The sequence below is a fragment of the Eumetopias jubatus genome, unplaced genomic scaffold (assembly GCF_037043125.1).
Source record: "Eumetopias jubatus isolate StellerSeaLion01/CBP00866 unplaced genomic scaffold, mEumJub1_p1.0 scaffold_9, whole genome shotgun sequence".
NCBI lineage: Eukaryota > Metazoa > Chordata > Mammalia > Carnivora > Otariidae > Eumetopias > Eumetopias jubatus.
Window position 1 is genome coordinate 50,845,587 of NW_028274815.1, and position 17,593 is coordinate 50,863,179.

At 37.7% G+C, this 17,593-nt stretch overlaps 1 protein-coding gene and 1 pseudogene across 4 annotated transcripts in view; one reads left to right on the forward strand and one right to left on the reverse strand.

Annotated features, from left to right (window-relative positions):
• The window catches only part of EXOC6B (exocyst complex component 6B), a 609,012-nt gene that overhangs the window by 229,446 nt on the left and 361,973 nt on the right, over nucleotides 1–17,593 (forward strand). For 3 of the 4 annotated variants that reach the window (XM_028116269.2, XM_088026464.1, XM_028116273.2), the window contains exon 7: nucleotides 8,277–8,453. The exons of the other annotated variant lie outside the window; for it this stretch is intronic. In XM_028116269.2, the coding sequence (XP_027972070.1) occupies nucleotides 8,277–8,453 (177 nt within the window). The remainder of the gene's footprint in view (nucleotides 1–8,276; nucleotides 8,454–17,593) is intronic. 4 annotated transcript variants of the gene reach the window in all.
• Nucleotides 3,598–4,041, reverse strand: LOC114218917 (CDKN2AIP N-terminal-like protein pseudogene; annotated as a pseudogene).

Below are 17,593 nucleotides of genomic sequence, written 5' to 3' on the forward strand. Positions count from 1 at the left end.
AAGAATGAAGGTCAAAATGACATTGTCTTTCTCATTAGCAATAATCGATGCTAGAAGACAATGGAACAATGTCTTCAATAATCTGAGGAACCTTGAATTCTTTTTTTTTAAATTTTTTATTGTTATGTTAATCACCATATATTACATCATTAGTTTTTGATGCAGTGTTCCATGATTCATTGTTTGTGCATAACACCCAGTGCTCCATCCAGTAAGTGCCCTCTTTAATACTCATCACCAGGCTAACCTATCCCCCCACCTCCATCCCCTCCAGAACCCTCAGGTTGTTTCTCAGAGTCCATAGTCTCTCATGGTTCGTCTCCCCCTCCGGTTCCCCCCCTTCATTTTTCCCTTCCTGCTATCTTCTTCTTTTTTTTTTTTAACATATAATGTATTATTTGTTTCAGAGGTACAGGTCTGTGATTCAACAGTCTTACATATATTATAGCTTCTTCCTTTGTTGTCATGTTTAGAAAACTTTACATTCAATAGGCAGAGGGAAATTGTGCCTAGTGATGCTGTAGGGGCTGAGAAATAAGCATTCATACACTTACATGTGCTACTATGAAGTGGCATCGTTTTTCTGGAGGGCAGTTTCTCAGTATTTATTTATGTGTAGCATTTATCCTTGCATCTAGATTTTTTACTTCTAGGAATTCCCCTAATAAAATAATTAAGGATATACACAAAATTTTAGCTCTGGAGATTGTATAGCATTATTAAACAGCAAAATATTGGAAGCAATATAAGATCTTATAGTAGGCCTATGTTTCAATAAACCTGTTCTTTTAAAGGCATTACAATGCAAATATTGTTATAAATGTTTTTCTTTGTAGAGAAAGATATTTGTGATACATTTTTGAGGGAGAGCAGATTAAAGGAACTTCATTTAGTATGGTCCTTTTTTTGGCCTACCAATATAAATGTTAGTTGCTGATACATAGAAAATACAGATAAGCAAAAAGAGCAGTCTTTCACATGTACAGAAATCTTTATATGCTGGGTTGTCATTCATCAAAATAACTGATATTACTGAATGGAGATTTTGATACATTTTTTCCTTTATTTTTTTCTAATTTATTTTACAATTAACTGTAATTAACATATGTTTGTATGTATGTGGTCTGTGCATTTGTGTGTTGACAAAGGAAAAAGTGTTTAAAAAGAGCTGAGAATTATCCTAGTTCACAAGAGAATTCCATAATTTTGCTATTGTGTCATACAAAGTGTAATACCCTACATGTAGTACATCTTAGTGCAGTAAATTTTCTTAGTGCAAAAACTCCCCCCACCCAAGGAAATATAGGTTTAAATATGAATGGGAGACTTTCAAAGGGCTAAGTATCTCAGTTATAATTTTAAAGGTAATATAGTGACCACCTTCCTCAATGGAAAAAAAAGGTTCCAAGGCTATCATAATCCTGGATTACTTATCCTACTGATGGAAATTCTTTGGGATCTGATTAAGGTACGTGAAAATCTGTTTATCCCTCCTTTAAAGTATCATTACAAAGTACACATACATGCATACATATACATATCCCTATGGACCCTAATATGCAATAATAACCTTTTTTATATGATCTTGATATGTTATTTTTCCTTAATTTTGAATCACTGTCTTCTTTTGTTTTGTTTTCTATTTGTTTGAATCTGATATTGGAGCTGGTGGCCAAAGCATGCTAGTTGCCAGAGTCAGTGCTGGTAAATGTGAAGAAACTGTTTTGATATTGCAGCTCTTTTGTACTTCTCTTGTTTGGTGAGACTCGAAGAGGCCACTTTGGAGTTTTTATATCTTAATCTTGCCAGTTCTTTTCATGGTTATCATTTGGGCTTCACATAAAACAGGGGGTCATAGTCCTACTTCACTTTATTGTGATACGGGATGTTATTTTAGCTTTGGTTTCCCTGAGGGAACCTGGGAGGTTGTATTTGAGTGGTTTATTCCAGTACGTGATCTATTGGAGTAGGGATCAGGAGGAAAGGTGGTAGAGCCCTTACAGTGGTACAGTGGTAGGGCCGTCTGGTTTCTTAATCCATGGGGTCTTCTGAGAAGCCGTATGGAACTGATGACAGTGGGGGGGACAGAAGCATTTATCTGTCAGCTCTTGGGTCAAGGGCAATCTCACTTCTGTGCTGAGAATCATGAATGCTACGTAGTTCTTGTAGCATTACAAGCATTCCCATAGCCTCAGGGCGGGAACCTAGAGGTGTGTGGCGTAAGTGTGAGAGCTGGTTTTAGGTTCTACTATGTGATACTTCCCAAGGCTGCTCACAACAGGTTGCTGAAGCTCTAGCTGGAATAAGCTAAGACTGAGAGGATCCGAAGTGGAGCATGAGAGGTGTCCAGTACAGGTATCTCAGACTTGAAATGTAGTACAGAGACAAAATCGAGTGGCAGTGTGGAGCAGTGTTAGATGCCGTTAATGATTATGCATCTTAATATGGCTAGCTCACATGCTTCTATTGCAGACAGTAAAACAAGGTTCCTGTTTCATATTCAGAGGGAAGACAGGTAGAGCTTAAAATTCTTAGTGTTTTTTTGTTTGACTTATCTTTGAATTCAAGGTGCTTTACATAATATTATTAACCTTTGTGACAGCTCTGAAGTAACCTTGTTTTTGTTTTGTTTTGTTTTTAATAGGGATGTTACACAGAGAAGGAAAGAATTTACCCAAAGTTATAGAATTACTAAGTTGCAGTGCTTAGATTTAAAAACTTATCTTACTCCAAGAAGGTTTTTTCCCCCCTGGCATATATAGCACCCTATAATTGAAGTTCATGTAACCCTATCAGACCTCCAAACCTATAAGCCTAGACCTTTCTTCAACTGGTTTCTGATTCTGAAGGCATTTGTATGTATTTCTGTAATCCACTAGAGGTCAGTATTGGGTTGATAAAGACAGGAGCCTTTGCCATTTGATTCACAGAATTTTAACTGAGTCTTACTGCTAGGTACCTTTGGAAGTTGTATTTCACAATAAAACTTTATTTATTAGCATATGTAGACATATTAGGTTAATAGTCCAGATTAGATAATTCTTATGGGTGTGCCCCTCTCTTTTTATTTTTTTCTGTTTCGTTCCCTCTCTTTTAGTAGGTAGGAGAACATCCAAACGTCTCTTTTATTACACCAGATCCCATTCTTCCATATATTTCTTTTGTTGTCCACTGCCTTTATATAGTAAACATTTATCTAAATTTACTTTGTATGTGTCACTGTGTCTGGGTTTGGGGGATTCTAAGACTGGTAAAATGTGTTTCCTAGCCTCAAACAGAAAATGGTTACCTACCTCCTGAAGTGCTGTACTGTGATTTTTTTTTTTTCAGACTTGAAAATACATTATTGAAAAGTCCAAATTGTAAAATTCACTACCGGCAATTATTATAACAACATAAAAAAAATAGGCATCTTTAACAAAAAGTTTGACATTCAAAAAGTGAAAATAAAAAAAAGAGGGCATGATTTATAAATACACACTTGTGCACACTTCCACAATGATAGCTACTGGACGAATGAGACCTTTTACAACTCCAAACTAGACAAGACTGTCATTCCAGCTGCCTCTTTCCTGCCTGTTGGAAATAGCGGGAATCTTAAGAGAGCTGCTGTGGTCCATGTCACGCTCATCCCAGCCTCCTTCCTAAGCTTGTAGCTGATGTTGAAAATGTGATGAATCTTCTGCCTCAGCTTTGATGCTTTTTCATTAATTCACTCCTGGTAGTAAACTGTGGCAGGTCTTCCACTTCAGTCCCATCAGCCATTTCCATCACTTTGTCTAAAAGGTCTTTGTTGTAACTGCAACCCAGGAAGAGGTGGTTGGCCCACACCAGGGAGAGGGACAGCAGCTGGTCCAGGCGGCCACCGCCATCGGGCGGGTCGCGGTAGTCGGGCAAGTGGCGCAGAATGAATTCCATGCGAGCCTTCCATTGCTTCTCGCTCTCTGAGTAGGAGCGGAACTGCTCCAAGAAGTCGGCCGCCTGCCGCACCCCCGAAACTAGCTCCTCCACCGCGGCGGCCGCCTCGCCACCCACCATGGCGCCCTCCGCCGCCGAGGGCCTGTGATTTTTTTTTTTTTTTAACCTGGCTACCTGACAGGTTTACTGGACCCCCTTTCTCTCTTCTTTCAACTTATTATTTCCGTGGTTCTTCTGTTTGGAATGACCCCACCATCTAGTCGTCAGGACCAGAACACTTGGGGTTATTCTTATTCCCTTCCCCTCTTCTAGGTACTACATTGAAATCAGTAAATTCTAGGGGCGCCTGGGTGGCTCAGTTGGTTAAAGCAACTGCCTTCGGCTCAGGTCGTGATCCTGGAGTCCCGCATCAGGCTCCCTGCTCAGCGGGGAGTCTGCTTTTCCCTCTGACCCTCGCCCCTCTCATGCTCTCTCTATCTCATTCTCTCTCTCTCAAATAAATAAATAAAATCTTTAAAAAAAAAAGAAATCAGTAAATTCTATTGCTTCTGCCAGTTATCTAACTGCTGCTACCTTAATTCAAGTCCTCCTCATTGTTATTTGGACTGTTAACAATGATCTATATTGGTTTTTCTGTTTCCAGTCCTTACCTTCTCCCAGTTGACCTTTCCTGTGCTCCTGGAGAAGTTGCCTGAATTGTAAAGCTGATCCTGTTCTTCCCCTGCTTACATTTCTTTCATTGTTTCTCCCTTGCCTACTAGAGAACTTGAGACTGCTTTGTATGGCTTCTCTATCTCTTGGTAATTCTTTGTCACCTGTGCTTTTATACAAGATAGCTTATTCCTTGGGTGGGTAATGTTATTTCATACATGGTGATCTTTTCTCAGGCTGTTTCCTTCATCTTTTACCTCTCTGCCTTTGGAAAAATCATATTTCTCTTTTAAAAGCACAGTTTGCTACCCCTTCCTCTGTGAAGCCTATTTGGAATCCCCTCCAAGCAGATACGATTACTTTCTCCTATGTCCAATTATTACACCTGTATTTCTGTTCATTATGTTAATTGCACTGAATTTCAGCCACTTATTTGCCGGTCTATGCTTCCTGTAACAGTGTGACCTGAGGTTCATGAGTCATAGACTCCATCTTCCTCTCTGTAGGCCCGATATGCAGCACAATACCTGGTGCCAGTAGACATTCAGTACACATTTGACTGAAAGCAGGGATACGGAGAGGTTGCACCATGAGTTGGCACAGCGAGAGGAGGCTTCCTAAAGGAAGAAGAGTTCTAGTTGGGATTCAGAGGATGGCTGGGTGCAGGCAGGGAGGGGCATCCAGTAGAGAAATGGCGTGCTATTCCTTGTATATTATGTGGTAGAGTTTGATCCAAGCGGGAAGATTCATGTTGGAGAGTGCTAAATAAGTACATTGGAAAATTAGGTTTAGCTTCCATTATGGTGGAGTCTTAAGGGAAGTTGGGATGGAGTTGGGATTTGTCCTTGCTTAATGTTTTTTCTCCTAGTTTCCCTCATGTTCAATTTGTGCAATGAATGATGTGGTTTAAGAAGAGCCTGACGGTGATATGCAGGGGAATTCTAACGAGAAGGTGATGAGTTCCTTTTTAGGTTGTTGGAAGTGAAGTGGCGGTGGAACTCACAAGCAGTAGAGGCAATGTGCTGCTGGGTCTTGGGAGAGTGGACAGAGTGGGAAGAGAGGAGGTCTTGAGGGAGAAATCTTGTTTAATTTCTCTATACTAGGAAATCAGAGAAGAATATATATGAGGGAATCTTGAGGAACAGGGCATTAAACGTGTAAAAATTAATCACAAAGAGAACAGTTAAGGAAAAGAAAACACCTAACTGCTTTCTAAGGAAGGTCTGTCTGCTTTGTATCCTCCTGCCCCAACTCCAGCATAGGTGGCAGAGATCAGATCTCTGCTTTGGTTCCAGTCTATAAAGGTTGTTTCTGGAGGGACAGAATAAATGGTCCTGGTGAGATAGTTTAGCATGTTAGAACAGAGCTCTGAAGGGCTTTTATTATTGTTGTTTTTCATGGACTTTAGTGTTACATTTTAATTTTAGCATATATTACATGCATGTATATATTTGTACCAACACTTACTCTTTCTCACTTCCTGCCAATCCCATAACATACAGTTTGAATAGATGGTCATTTTCATTTGCATCCAGAATGGGTAATATCTTGTATTTCATTGTTCTACCTGAGATTCAGTGTTTCTAACTTGGCCCTTTCTGCCTAACAGATCTGCCCTGACTGCTCTTTTATAGATTGAAGACTTGATCGTTCTGAGAGACCCCAAGTACTGATAGAGCCTTGGAATACACTTTGCAGTGTTTTGATTTCTAGCTGTAGGGTTTTCAACCTTTATTTGCCTGTTTGGCCCAAACTGCGTTCCTTTACGTTGATGGGAAAACCAGACACCACCTGAAAAGAACAAATCATAGAAGATCTAAAATTACTTCCATAGGATACTTTCAGATTTGTATCATTTCAAGTTTAAATGACAGTACTTAAATGTGGCTCCTCTTGTTGCTTTTGATACACTGGTAGTATTTTACCGATTGTGAAGAAAAATAAATGACTTGGGATTGAATAGAATAAGACCACCTTATGAAAAGCTTTTGGTTTTGCTGTACAAAGACAAGTGATCACTCTACTCCAGGGCTTGCTTTTTCAAATATGAAAGCTCTAGGAAGTTCTCCTTTCCTTTGTGCCTCCCCAGAGTCCTTAATCCTTTTTTGTGTGTTTACTTGGAAGTGGAAAAGAACTTACTACTTTTGGGAGGAACAGAAAGACTGTTCTATCTAATTTAGGTTCTAAAATGCTTGGAGGGTAGGTATGTTTTATGTACAGACATAAATGTTTTTGGGTACCCTCTCTTTCTCCATTTGTTACTGAAGCCAGGTATATTTTGTGTAAGTCAAACCAAAATATCAGCCAGTATTATGCATGGAAACAAGCTTGTCCATTGATTCAAATCTCTGGACTGTAGATTCTTTTCGTTTTCTTGGCAGAAACTAGCTCCCATAGTTCAAGTTTGTCTCTGTCCTATTATAATTGTCTCATTTAACCAGTGCCTGGATTAACATACTTAATATTTATCTTGAATTTCTTAATCTCATTCAGAATATTTGGAGACTCTGATTTTCTCCAGAATGAATTTCTGCCTGTCACCAAGGAGCAATGTCATATATTGATTAAGAAACATACCTTTTGAGAGGCCATCCTTCTTAAGCTTTGTATCTTAGGATGACACTGAGTATTATTTAAAAAAAAACCTGGAAGTTCCATTGCGAAATATTTTGAAACTTGCTGGGTTAAACCAAGTTAAAGAAATTTCCTTAAAAAGGATTTCTCTCAGTTTTTATTCTGTCGATGTGCATTGTGTACGTACAAGAAGATGACGACAGTGCTTCCCATGTATTTGACAACAGAACCTTTAGTAGGGGAAATATTTTGTCATGCTTTGAGGAACTGTTGATGAAGTAGGAAGATTTCTCCTCTGGAATTGAGGAGATCACACGTTGAGCTTCTGATTTACCACTAACTGACCTTCTGACCTCAAACAAATCCTTTGTCTTATAGCCTCAGTTTCCTGAGTCGTAACTGAGGTCACTTCCAGCTCTAAAGCTGTGTGGTTTAATACTTACGTTGTTGACTCCGCATAGTCACACTTTCCACCTCTTTGTATGGATTGAAACCACACCATCTGAATCTGTTTTGTAAAGCTGAGGGGATTACATTTCCTTTTTATAAAGTTCAGAAGAAGAAACCCTTTAAAACTGTTTTCCACAGATTAAGGTCATGTAATTCTGAAGGATTAGTTATTTCAAATTACTCTATTAAGATGTTTCATTCCCCTGATTACATTCGGTTGGTCTCTTACAACCACAGAACTGTTCTTAGAGTCCGCTAAGCTGAAAAGCTCTGTCGCTCTTCCCCCAACCACAATGATCCCAGCATGGCACGTATCTTGTAGGAGATGCATATTTAGTCATTTGCACTAATCCCTTGGCTACTTAGGTGAAGAAGGATAGGTTTCATTTCTGTGGTGATGTAGTGGGTATATTTGGAAAGTCTTCTGATAATATTACTGGTTACCTTTTTTTTTTCTGGGAAAATGATCAAGATGGGTAACTTCAGGGTTAAAAATATATATGTATTAATGTGTTTGGTTTTATTTCTGGGGCTAAAACTATGTCTTAAGGCATTTTATTGTATTTTCTTTAAGATACCAACTTGTTCAAAATTAGAAGTTCTTCGAATGCTGAATTAAGTTGTTTCCTTTCTTTCTTTCTTCTTCTTCTTTTTCAATGTGTGTGTATGTGTTTCTATCCTAGGCTCAACAACAAAGAAACCTGGATAACATCGTCTTGCAGCAACCCAGAATAGGTAGCAAGAGAAAATCTAAAAAAGATGCATACACAATTTTTGATACAGATATAGAAAGCACTAGCCCCAAGTCTGAACAGGATTCAGGAATTCTGGATGTTGAAGATGAGGAAGATGATGAAGAGGTAACCAACATTTGAACTGGGGAAATGAGACTAGTGTTAGGTTTAATTTTTGAGATGTGATGAAGAGTTTATCCATGTGTGATCTTCCAGGTATTAAATATCATTTTATTTTTTTTATTTTTATTTTTTTTTTAGATTTTATTTGTTCATGAGAGACAGAGAGAGAGAAAGAGAGAGAGGCAGAGAGAGAGAAAGGCGGAGGGAGAAGCAAATACAAATGGGCCTCGATATAAGGAAACTGAAGATGCATCATGATATCTTAGATTCTAATTGTTTAGATTTTGAATATACTCATCCATTTTTTTTTTTTTAAGTTTCAAGGTTTTTGATTATATACCGCCTGGGTACTACATTAAGAAAGAGTAGAGTTTATCTGACCTAGAGAAAGATCTAGGTGATCTCTTCTGAACTGGAACATCGTTACTTGAGACAAAAGATGTTACTTTAAACAGTGGGGTACAAATAAAGGGGTCTTAGATTGAAAATGTAAAAAGGCTCCAGAGAGTTGAGAATGCATTTCTGGAGGAAATAAATATATGAGTGATTATAGAGAATCTGGGAATTTTGGGACATCCATAACTTCTTACATTACTTCTGTCACTTTCAGGTAAAGAATAAGATTAAGTTGCTTAACGAGGACATATATTTATATCCTGACTTGCTAAAAGTATATTTAATGTGTTTTTAAAAATAAAACTACTGTGACACTTGAGATTTCTTGTTAAAATGTTTTTCTAAATACTTATCATTTGGATAAACTGGGTCAGTTTCTTTGGGAATGTAGTGGTGAGGAGCATGAACTTGGGAGTCCTACAGATTGCATTCATATCCTGGCTTTGCCATTTTGTTCTGTTTTCTTTTTTAAAATTATCATTAATATTCATATCATTTACTCTTTAAATGTCCACTGACCTGTGTGAGGAACCATTTATGCCTGTGCTCTGTCGCCTGTTTGCGTTTAAGTGTTTGGCTCCTTTTCGTTGTTTTGTTTCTCCAGATAAAATTGGGTTCACTGTCTTCCCCATCCCTCTTCTGTCCCACTCCCCTCCCACCCAAAAACCATACCCCCAAACTTGTCACTGTCTAACTTGGGAATCTTAGCTAATTGTTTAATCTGTTGGGACTTAAGTCTTCATCTGTCAAGTAAAGACAGTGGCCTCTGCCCCACAGGAATACACAAGTGCCTGCTCTGTAGAAGGTGGTCCGCAAATGATAGTTTCTGTTCTGTTGTCACTCTTTTTTGCCGACTTCTGTTATGTATCACTACCATCATATTTTTCATTAGGATATGTTTATTACATAAATGAGGTACATTAATAGTTAACAATCTGTGAAAGTTTCATCAAAATCCCTATTGTACCTGGATAAGAAATGGAGCGAAGACAAGAACCAGGCCTTTGCCTGATATCTATCGAAATAGGGGCAGAGAAGACTTGATCCTCCTGAGTATTTTCTAGCATTCTCTCTTCTTGCCTGAAATGACTGGTATGGCAGGATATGGATCCACCCTGGAGGCCAGACTGTCAGGTATTAGACCCATCACTGATGACAACTTATAGTAGTAGTACAATCAAGCATCAGAATCAAGAAAGACCAGGTAATGCCTTTTATTTACATTTTGGGTCTGTTAAGAAAATGAAATTCTATTAGGCACTGTGACCTAAGGAAACAGAAGTTAGACATAGTCTATGCCCTGGATAATATACACCCTGAAGAGATGGTTAGATGATAAAATGAAAAAATGAAATATATACATTGTTATCATATAGTAGAACCTTATGGATACAAGCCCTTCTTTATCATAAACTCACTGAAGATCCTGGGCAAATCCTTTTTTAAATTTTTGTGCTATATTTCTTCTTTATTTTGTTTTCTGAGGCCTAGAGAAGATAAAGAAAGTGGGGCTAGTGAAATATGTTGAGGGTTCCTCATAAACAAAGTATTATAAGAATGTACTTGGAAGTGAACATTTTAAAAAGGTCATATATCCCAAATCAAACAGAATCCTGTTAGAAATTTGCTGATTGAGCTCTTACAACAAGAATTCGGCACTTCACTGTCATCTAATGGCATCCTATCTTAAAAAAAAATCCTACCTTCTATTTATTTACTTCTCAGTTTGAATCTTCTTCAAGTGCACATTCTTAATCTCAAACCTCATGTAGAGAATTATTTATTTAGATGTCTCCAAACTGGTTTCTTGGCATAGTTCTTGCATGGTGTGAATAAATTCTTCAGATAAGGTCTTTCGTGACCCACTGTGACGTTCTGACCTTCATTCTTGTCATTCTTCAACAGACCTCATTGAGAGCAACGTAAATAGTTTTTGAAATATTTTGACTTCTAAACTGTGGCACAGAATCCTGTAGAGCAGTGATTCTTAATCTATTTGGGGTCATATATTCCTTTGAGAGTTTGATAAAAAATATATGGAGTCTTTTCCCAGTGAAATATGCATATATTCACTCACAGAAAGTTCTCCATGAAATTTCAGGGGATTCCTGAAACTCATGTTGCCTTTAGGAGCCATGTTAAGAACCCAAGGTGTAGGTTAAGTGCTTCTGAAATTTTAATGTGCATAGGAATCACTTTCAAATCATAATAAAATGCAGATTCAGATTCTGCAGGTTGGGTGTGAAGTCTGAGAATCTGCATTTTTAACAGGCTTCCAGATGAGGATGGTTCTTCTGTTCGCAGGGCACACTTGGAGTTGCAAGGATATAGAGGACCTCAAGGAAGCATTTTTAGCGAATAAAGGAAACAAAACCTTGACTGTTTGGGTCTCTTACTGATTTTTCATTAATATGACTTAAAATTTTTCCAACAACGAATGCAGTACTTGAAGAGAAAGTTACATTTGTTTTGCTTTCTAAAATCTGTTGCTTATAATAGAGTGCCAGCATTATTTTTTACGAAATTTTATGATTCTGATTTAACATACTTAAGTTTAGATATTTTCTTATTCACTGAAGTTAGGACTTTTTCTTTTTCCTGTACTTTTAATGAAAGTGATACTTAGTACATTCTTTGAGTCTAGTGACATTTGTAGGCTATTAACTATGTCTTGAGCGTGATGGTACTTAATGGGAGACCACAGAATGAGATGGATAAGGAAACCCAAACACCTAGAAAATGGCTTAGAACATAGTAAGCAGGTATTTCATATAATGTTGAACTGAAATAAAGTTTGTGCCAGACATAGAAAAACTAAATAAGGCTGGGAACTGAAGATGAAGTCATCTTGGATGAAAAAGCCAGCTCACATGGAGAACCAACTGACAGAGTCAGTCTCTCAATTGCTGAGAAGTGTTGTAGGAAAAGTATTCCTCTGTAAAATTCTCTATTTGTACTTGATTTTTGTCTAAGCTAATGAAAGAGTCACCTTAATTAAAATAAGGTGTTTTGTTTTTAGTGGTCATATGTTAAAGTTGAACTATATAAACTGCTGACATTTGATCATTTTTGACTAACAACTTAATTCAATTGATTTTCAATGGAAATATATATGATTTGGGGAATTTATTCAATCTCTGTATCATCCTGAGGAATATGTGGATGTTATTGCTCTTCTCTAAATATCTAAATAGGACTTTACAATTTTGTTTTAGAAGTGGTGAACTTTTTAGATTGAGAATGTACTTGTGGTGTTAGATTCATTAGGAGTATCTTTTTCTTTTAAAGATTTATTTATTTATTTGAGAGAGAGAGAGAGAGAGAAAGAGCATGCATGAGAGTTTGAGCCGGGGAGGGGCAGAGGGAGAGAGAGGATCTCAAGCAGATTCCCCGCTGAGCACGGAGCCCAACGCAGGGCTTGATCTCATGACCCTGAGATCATGACCTGAGCCGAAATCATGAGTTGGTCACTTAACCAGCTGAGGCACCCAGGTGTCCCAGGTGTATAATTTTTGAGATATTTGAAGATAAATACAAAGGACACTTTAGGTGATATATTATTTGTGAGAAGGGGGACAGTAATGCCTTCTGAGGGCAGAGTTGTAAAGATTGACTGAGATAGTGTATATAATGCTCTCATCACAGTGCTTGGCACACACAGTACTATCAGTATATACAATTATGGCATTATGACTATGTCCTTCTTTGGGGAATAAGGGTGATATATAAGTTGATACAGTTTTTGATAACATATTTGCATGGACTCATGGAACATTATCTACTGTAAACAAATAGTCTGCTTAAAAAAAGCAGTATTGGGTAAGAAATAGTTTAAAGAAGCAGGGCCTATGATTTCTTTTTTTGTTTCTAGATTATTTCAAAGCTTCTGCATTCTTAGAACACTTCCTTGGTGCCATACTTCTGGCACATCTCTTATTCTAGTTTGTATCTCTTTTAATTGTTTATACTGTGAAAGGGCAGTAGTCACTGTTTTATCCATACAACTCTTTATATGGTGTGGGTCAAAGAAATGTTGACCAAATGATCCATGTCAGGTTTAGCTCTCAAGATTTTGGTGTCTTTTTTGACATATGGAGTTAACAGGTTGGAATTGCTAATTTAAATACAAGTATCATATAATATATAATGCCTTCTGAGATGTCTTTATGATTGTGGTACTCTACTAATTTTGAGATAACAAGATTATTTGTTTGCGAGGGATGCCATAACAAAATACCATAGGTTGCCTGGCTTAAGCAGCAGAAATTTATTTTCTCACAGTCTGGAGACTGGAAGTACCAAGATCAAGGTGCCATCAGGGTTGATTTCCTCCTTAGGACTCTTTCCTTGGCTTGCAGATGACTGCCTTCTTGCTGTGTCCTCACACAGCCTTTTCTCTGTGATCGTATGCCCCTGGTGTGTGTTCCTTTTTTTTAAGGACACCAATCCTATTTTCACAGAGCTCTACCCTTATGACTTCATTTAACCTTAATTACCTCCTGAAAGGCCATATTTCCAAATACAGTCACACTGGGGGTTAGGGCTTCAACATATGAACTTTGGGGGAGACACAACTCAGTCCATAACACTGGGTGTTTGGAAAGAACACAAGATTTGTATTTAGAAAGTACAAGTTCTGTCAGCTTTGTGTTATTGGAGCAAGTCATGTAACTTCTTGAGCCTCTCTTTCCTCACCTATAAAATAGTGACAATAATTAATGCTAAATTGCTTGTGAAAAATTGTGGTTATTGTGATGTTTGACCCAAATTTCAAATGGCTTATTGCAACACTTTCAAATGACGGCAAGGTAACAAATGAGGGTTTTTTTCTCAGTAAGTTAAAATGAAATAAAAGATGCCATTAGTACTTTAGAGTTAAAATCAGAGGTTGCATATTGGCAGCCCAGAAATAGCTTGCAAAATGGCTGTTGGCTTGCATAGTGCTTAAAAGTTTTTTAATTATTTGCCAACTTTTAAGTAGTTGAATTCACATAAAAATCTGTATTTCCAACTTAAGCTCTCTCTAAGTATGGTAGTAATAGAATCACCTCGAGCAGCAAGGTTGCCACCAGGGTATGTTTTTTTTCACTAAGCTACAATCTCTGTTGTGTCTGCACATTGGATATTGCCATTTATTATCACATTTGTGCTATTGAGAGAAATAGATTGTTACTTATACTGGATCTGTATTTAAAAATGGTGAACTGGAAGATAGACTGACAGGGCCACATGTTTGGAAAAAAAATGAGAGTTCTTTGTAAAAATGAGTAACAGTTCTAGTTATTTCACATACAAAGTATGTCTGTTAAGAGAATACAATTTGAAAAGGTGGCCTGATTCACTTATTCCCAGTACCTACCCACCCTTGCAGTCTTGGTTTTTCACTTCAGTTCTTTTTTTTTTTTTTAAGCTTTATTTATTTATTTGAGAGAGGGAGAGAGTGTGTGTGAGGGGGAGGAGGGGCAGAGGGAGAGGGAGAGAGAAACCCAGGCAGACTTCATGCTGAGTGTGAAGCCCAATGTGTTGCTCAACCTCATGATCCTGAGATCTCGGCCTGAGCTGAAACCAAGAGTCGGACACTCAACTAACTGGGCCACCCAGGCGCCCCAACAGAGTACATTTTGGTTAGTTATGTATGTATGTATGTATGTATGTATGTATGTATGTATGTATGTGGTGCCCAGTGCGGGGCTTGAACTCACGACCCTGAGATCAAGATCTGAGCTGAGATCAAGAGTCAGGTGCTTAACTGACCAAGCCATCCAGACACCCTTTTCTCCAATTCTTAATGAAAACTGGTCTGTTAAGAATGTATATAGTCAAATGAAGAGTAAATACCCATACTTAAAAGCAATGAAAGCAATTTAGAAAGTTGAATGAAAACTATGGCATACTTTAGACATTCTGTTTTGGTTTTCTTAATTCTTTTTTTTTTTTTTAAGATTTTATTTATTTATTTGTCAGAGAGAGCGCGCGCGCGCGAGAGAGAGAGAGCACAAGCAGGGGGAGCGGCAGGCAGAGGGAGAAGCAGGCTCCCTGCTGAGCAAGGAGCCCGATGTGGGACTCGATCCCAGGATCCTGGCATCATGACCTGAGCCGAAGGCAGACGCTTAACCAACTGAGCCACCCAGGCGTCCCAGAAACTATTATTGCATCTCAGGTTTTTTTTTTTTTTTTTTTTTTTTTTAGATTTTATTTATTTATTTGACAGAGAGAGACAGTGAGAAAGGAAACATAAGCAGGGGGAGCAGGAGAGGGAGAAGCAGGCTTCCCGCAGAGCAGGAAGCCCGATGTGGGGCTCGATCCCAGGACCCTGGGATCATGACCTGAGCCGAAGGCAGACGCTTAACGGTTGAGCCACTCAGGCGCCCCGCTGGTTTTCTTAATTCTTTTATCTTTTAGGTTTGTCTGGTGACAAGGATATATTATGGCTCACATTGATTTAATATCTTTAAAATTTTTTCATTGTACTGATAGTATAAAGTTCTTGTCATTTTGAAATTATTTACTTCAATTATAAGCATCTACCTGACTTTTCAGGTCTTCTAGAATTTCTCCTTTATATACAGATTTCTTATTTCAGCCACCCCCTTCACTCCGTACTAAGTTGCTAATAACCCTGATTAGGGAATATACTCTTTTTTCTCTCATCCTTGTCTAAAATACTGAATTCTACTTTTCCCTGAGGACTAGCTCAATGTGACCTCTTCTGAATACCCATCACTCATCCATCCATCCATCCATCCATCCATCCATTCTTTATTTTAAATTGAGGTATAATTGATATATAACATTATATTAATTTCAGGGGTACAGCATAATGATTCAATATTTGTATATATTGCAAAATGATCACCATAATAGTCTGGTTAACATCCATCAATACATAGGTACAGGATTTTGTTTTCTTGCGATGAGAACTTTTAGATCTCTCTTAGAAACCTTAAAATATACAATGCAGTATTACTAGCTACAGTTACCGTGCTGTACACTGCATCTCTATGACTTCCTAATTTTATGATTGGAAATTTCTAACTTTTGACCCCTTTCACCTATGTTGCCCAAACCCCACCTCTAGAGTAACACCTTCTTTGTAAGAATTTTTTTTGAAGAATTTTAGATCATCAGAAAAGTTACAAGAGTGTTAAAACGAACATCCATGTACCTTCACTTAAATAGTCCACTTATTAAAATTTGTCACCTTCGATCTTAAAAATTTGATTTTGAGAGGATCGATTTCATTAATCCTCTTCTTCTCCCTACCAAAGCTGAGCCATTTGAAAGAAAGTTGCATACTTCATTTATCATATTTGAAATCTCAATACAATAATCTATGGTTTGCCAAGACTGACATTCTTCTACATAACTACAGTGCAGTGATCACACTCAGAAATTTTAACATTGAGGGGCGCCTGGGTGGCTCAGTTGGTTGAGTTGACTGCCTTCGGCTCAGGTCATGATCCTGGAGTCCCAGGATCGAGTCCCACATCGGCCTCCCTGCTCAGCGGGGAGTCTGCTTCTCCCTCTGACCCTCTTCCCTCTCGTGCTTTCTATCTCTCATTCTCTCTCTCTCAAATAAATAAATAAAATCTTAAGAAAAAAGAAATTTTAACATTGATATAAGACTTATATATAAGACTTAATGTATAACCCATGTACACATTTCCCCAGTTGTCCCAATAATGTTTTTGATTTTTTTCACTTTTTCCTGTAGCCACATCAAGACAAGGACCATGCATTGCATTTAATTTTTATGTTTGTTTATTTTCCTTTAATATCCCTCTATTTAGGTATATCTGGTAATCCTCATGATTAGGTTCAGGTTAATCATTTTTGACAGGAATATTATAAAAGTAATATGTCCTTTTTAGTGCATCATATCAGGAAGCACACAGTTGGTTAAGGTGGTGTCTACCAGATTTCTGCACTGTAAAGGTACCCTTCTCCTTTTTTAATTAATAAGTGATCTGTGGTGTGGTACTTTTAGATCTTGAGACTGACTATCCTGTTCCCTAGCAGTTTTTCTGATTTGGTGATTTAGAATTCATTGATGATTTGTTCCTGAATCATGTGTTACTGTGTCGATTATAAAACAGTGACTTTTCTATTTTTATCATTTCTTTCACATTGATTAGTTGGCATTCTTCTATAAAGAACTTTCCTTTTGTCCCTTTCCTTTTATTTTTAGTATTAGTATTGGCACATGAATTTTTATTTTATATAAAATGAGTTATATTCCGTTCTTGTCTTTCATTTTGATTCTCTCATTGTTCCAGATTTGGCCAGTGGGAGTCTTATTCATTATCCTTTGACATGTTTCCATCAATTTTTGAGCACTTCCTTTTTTTTCTGGCACAGGATGTTCTTGGTTCACTCCAAGTTCAGCTCTAGCCCTGGAATCAGCTATTTCATCAAAGAGCTCTTGTCTCTTTTATTAGAGAATTGTATATAGAAACTGAGGTGTGGGCATTAGGTACATTCCTTCTGTGGACAGAGCTAAGAAATACACATGCTGCACTAACACATGGAGAGTTTTGGAAATCTGGAGTGAAAGCTGATGCTTCTAAATTTCACCCGATATCGTAGGTCTTCTTCTATTCCATATTTGTACCTCTGAGAATTCTGGTTCCAGAGAATTAATATATTTAATCATTTACCTACTCATATAACACAAAATAGTTTCAGAATTGCTATGTAAATGTCACTAAAAGCAGTAAACTTACTAGGTTCAAGATTTCTTTGCAATT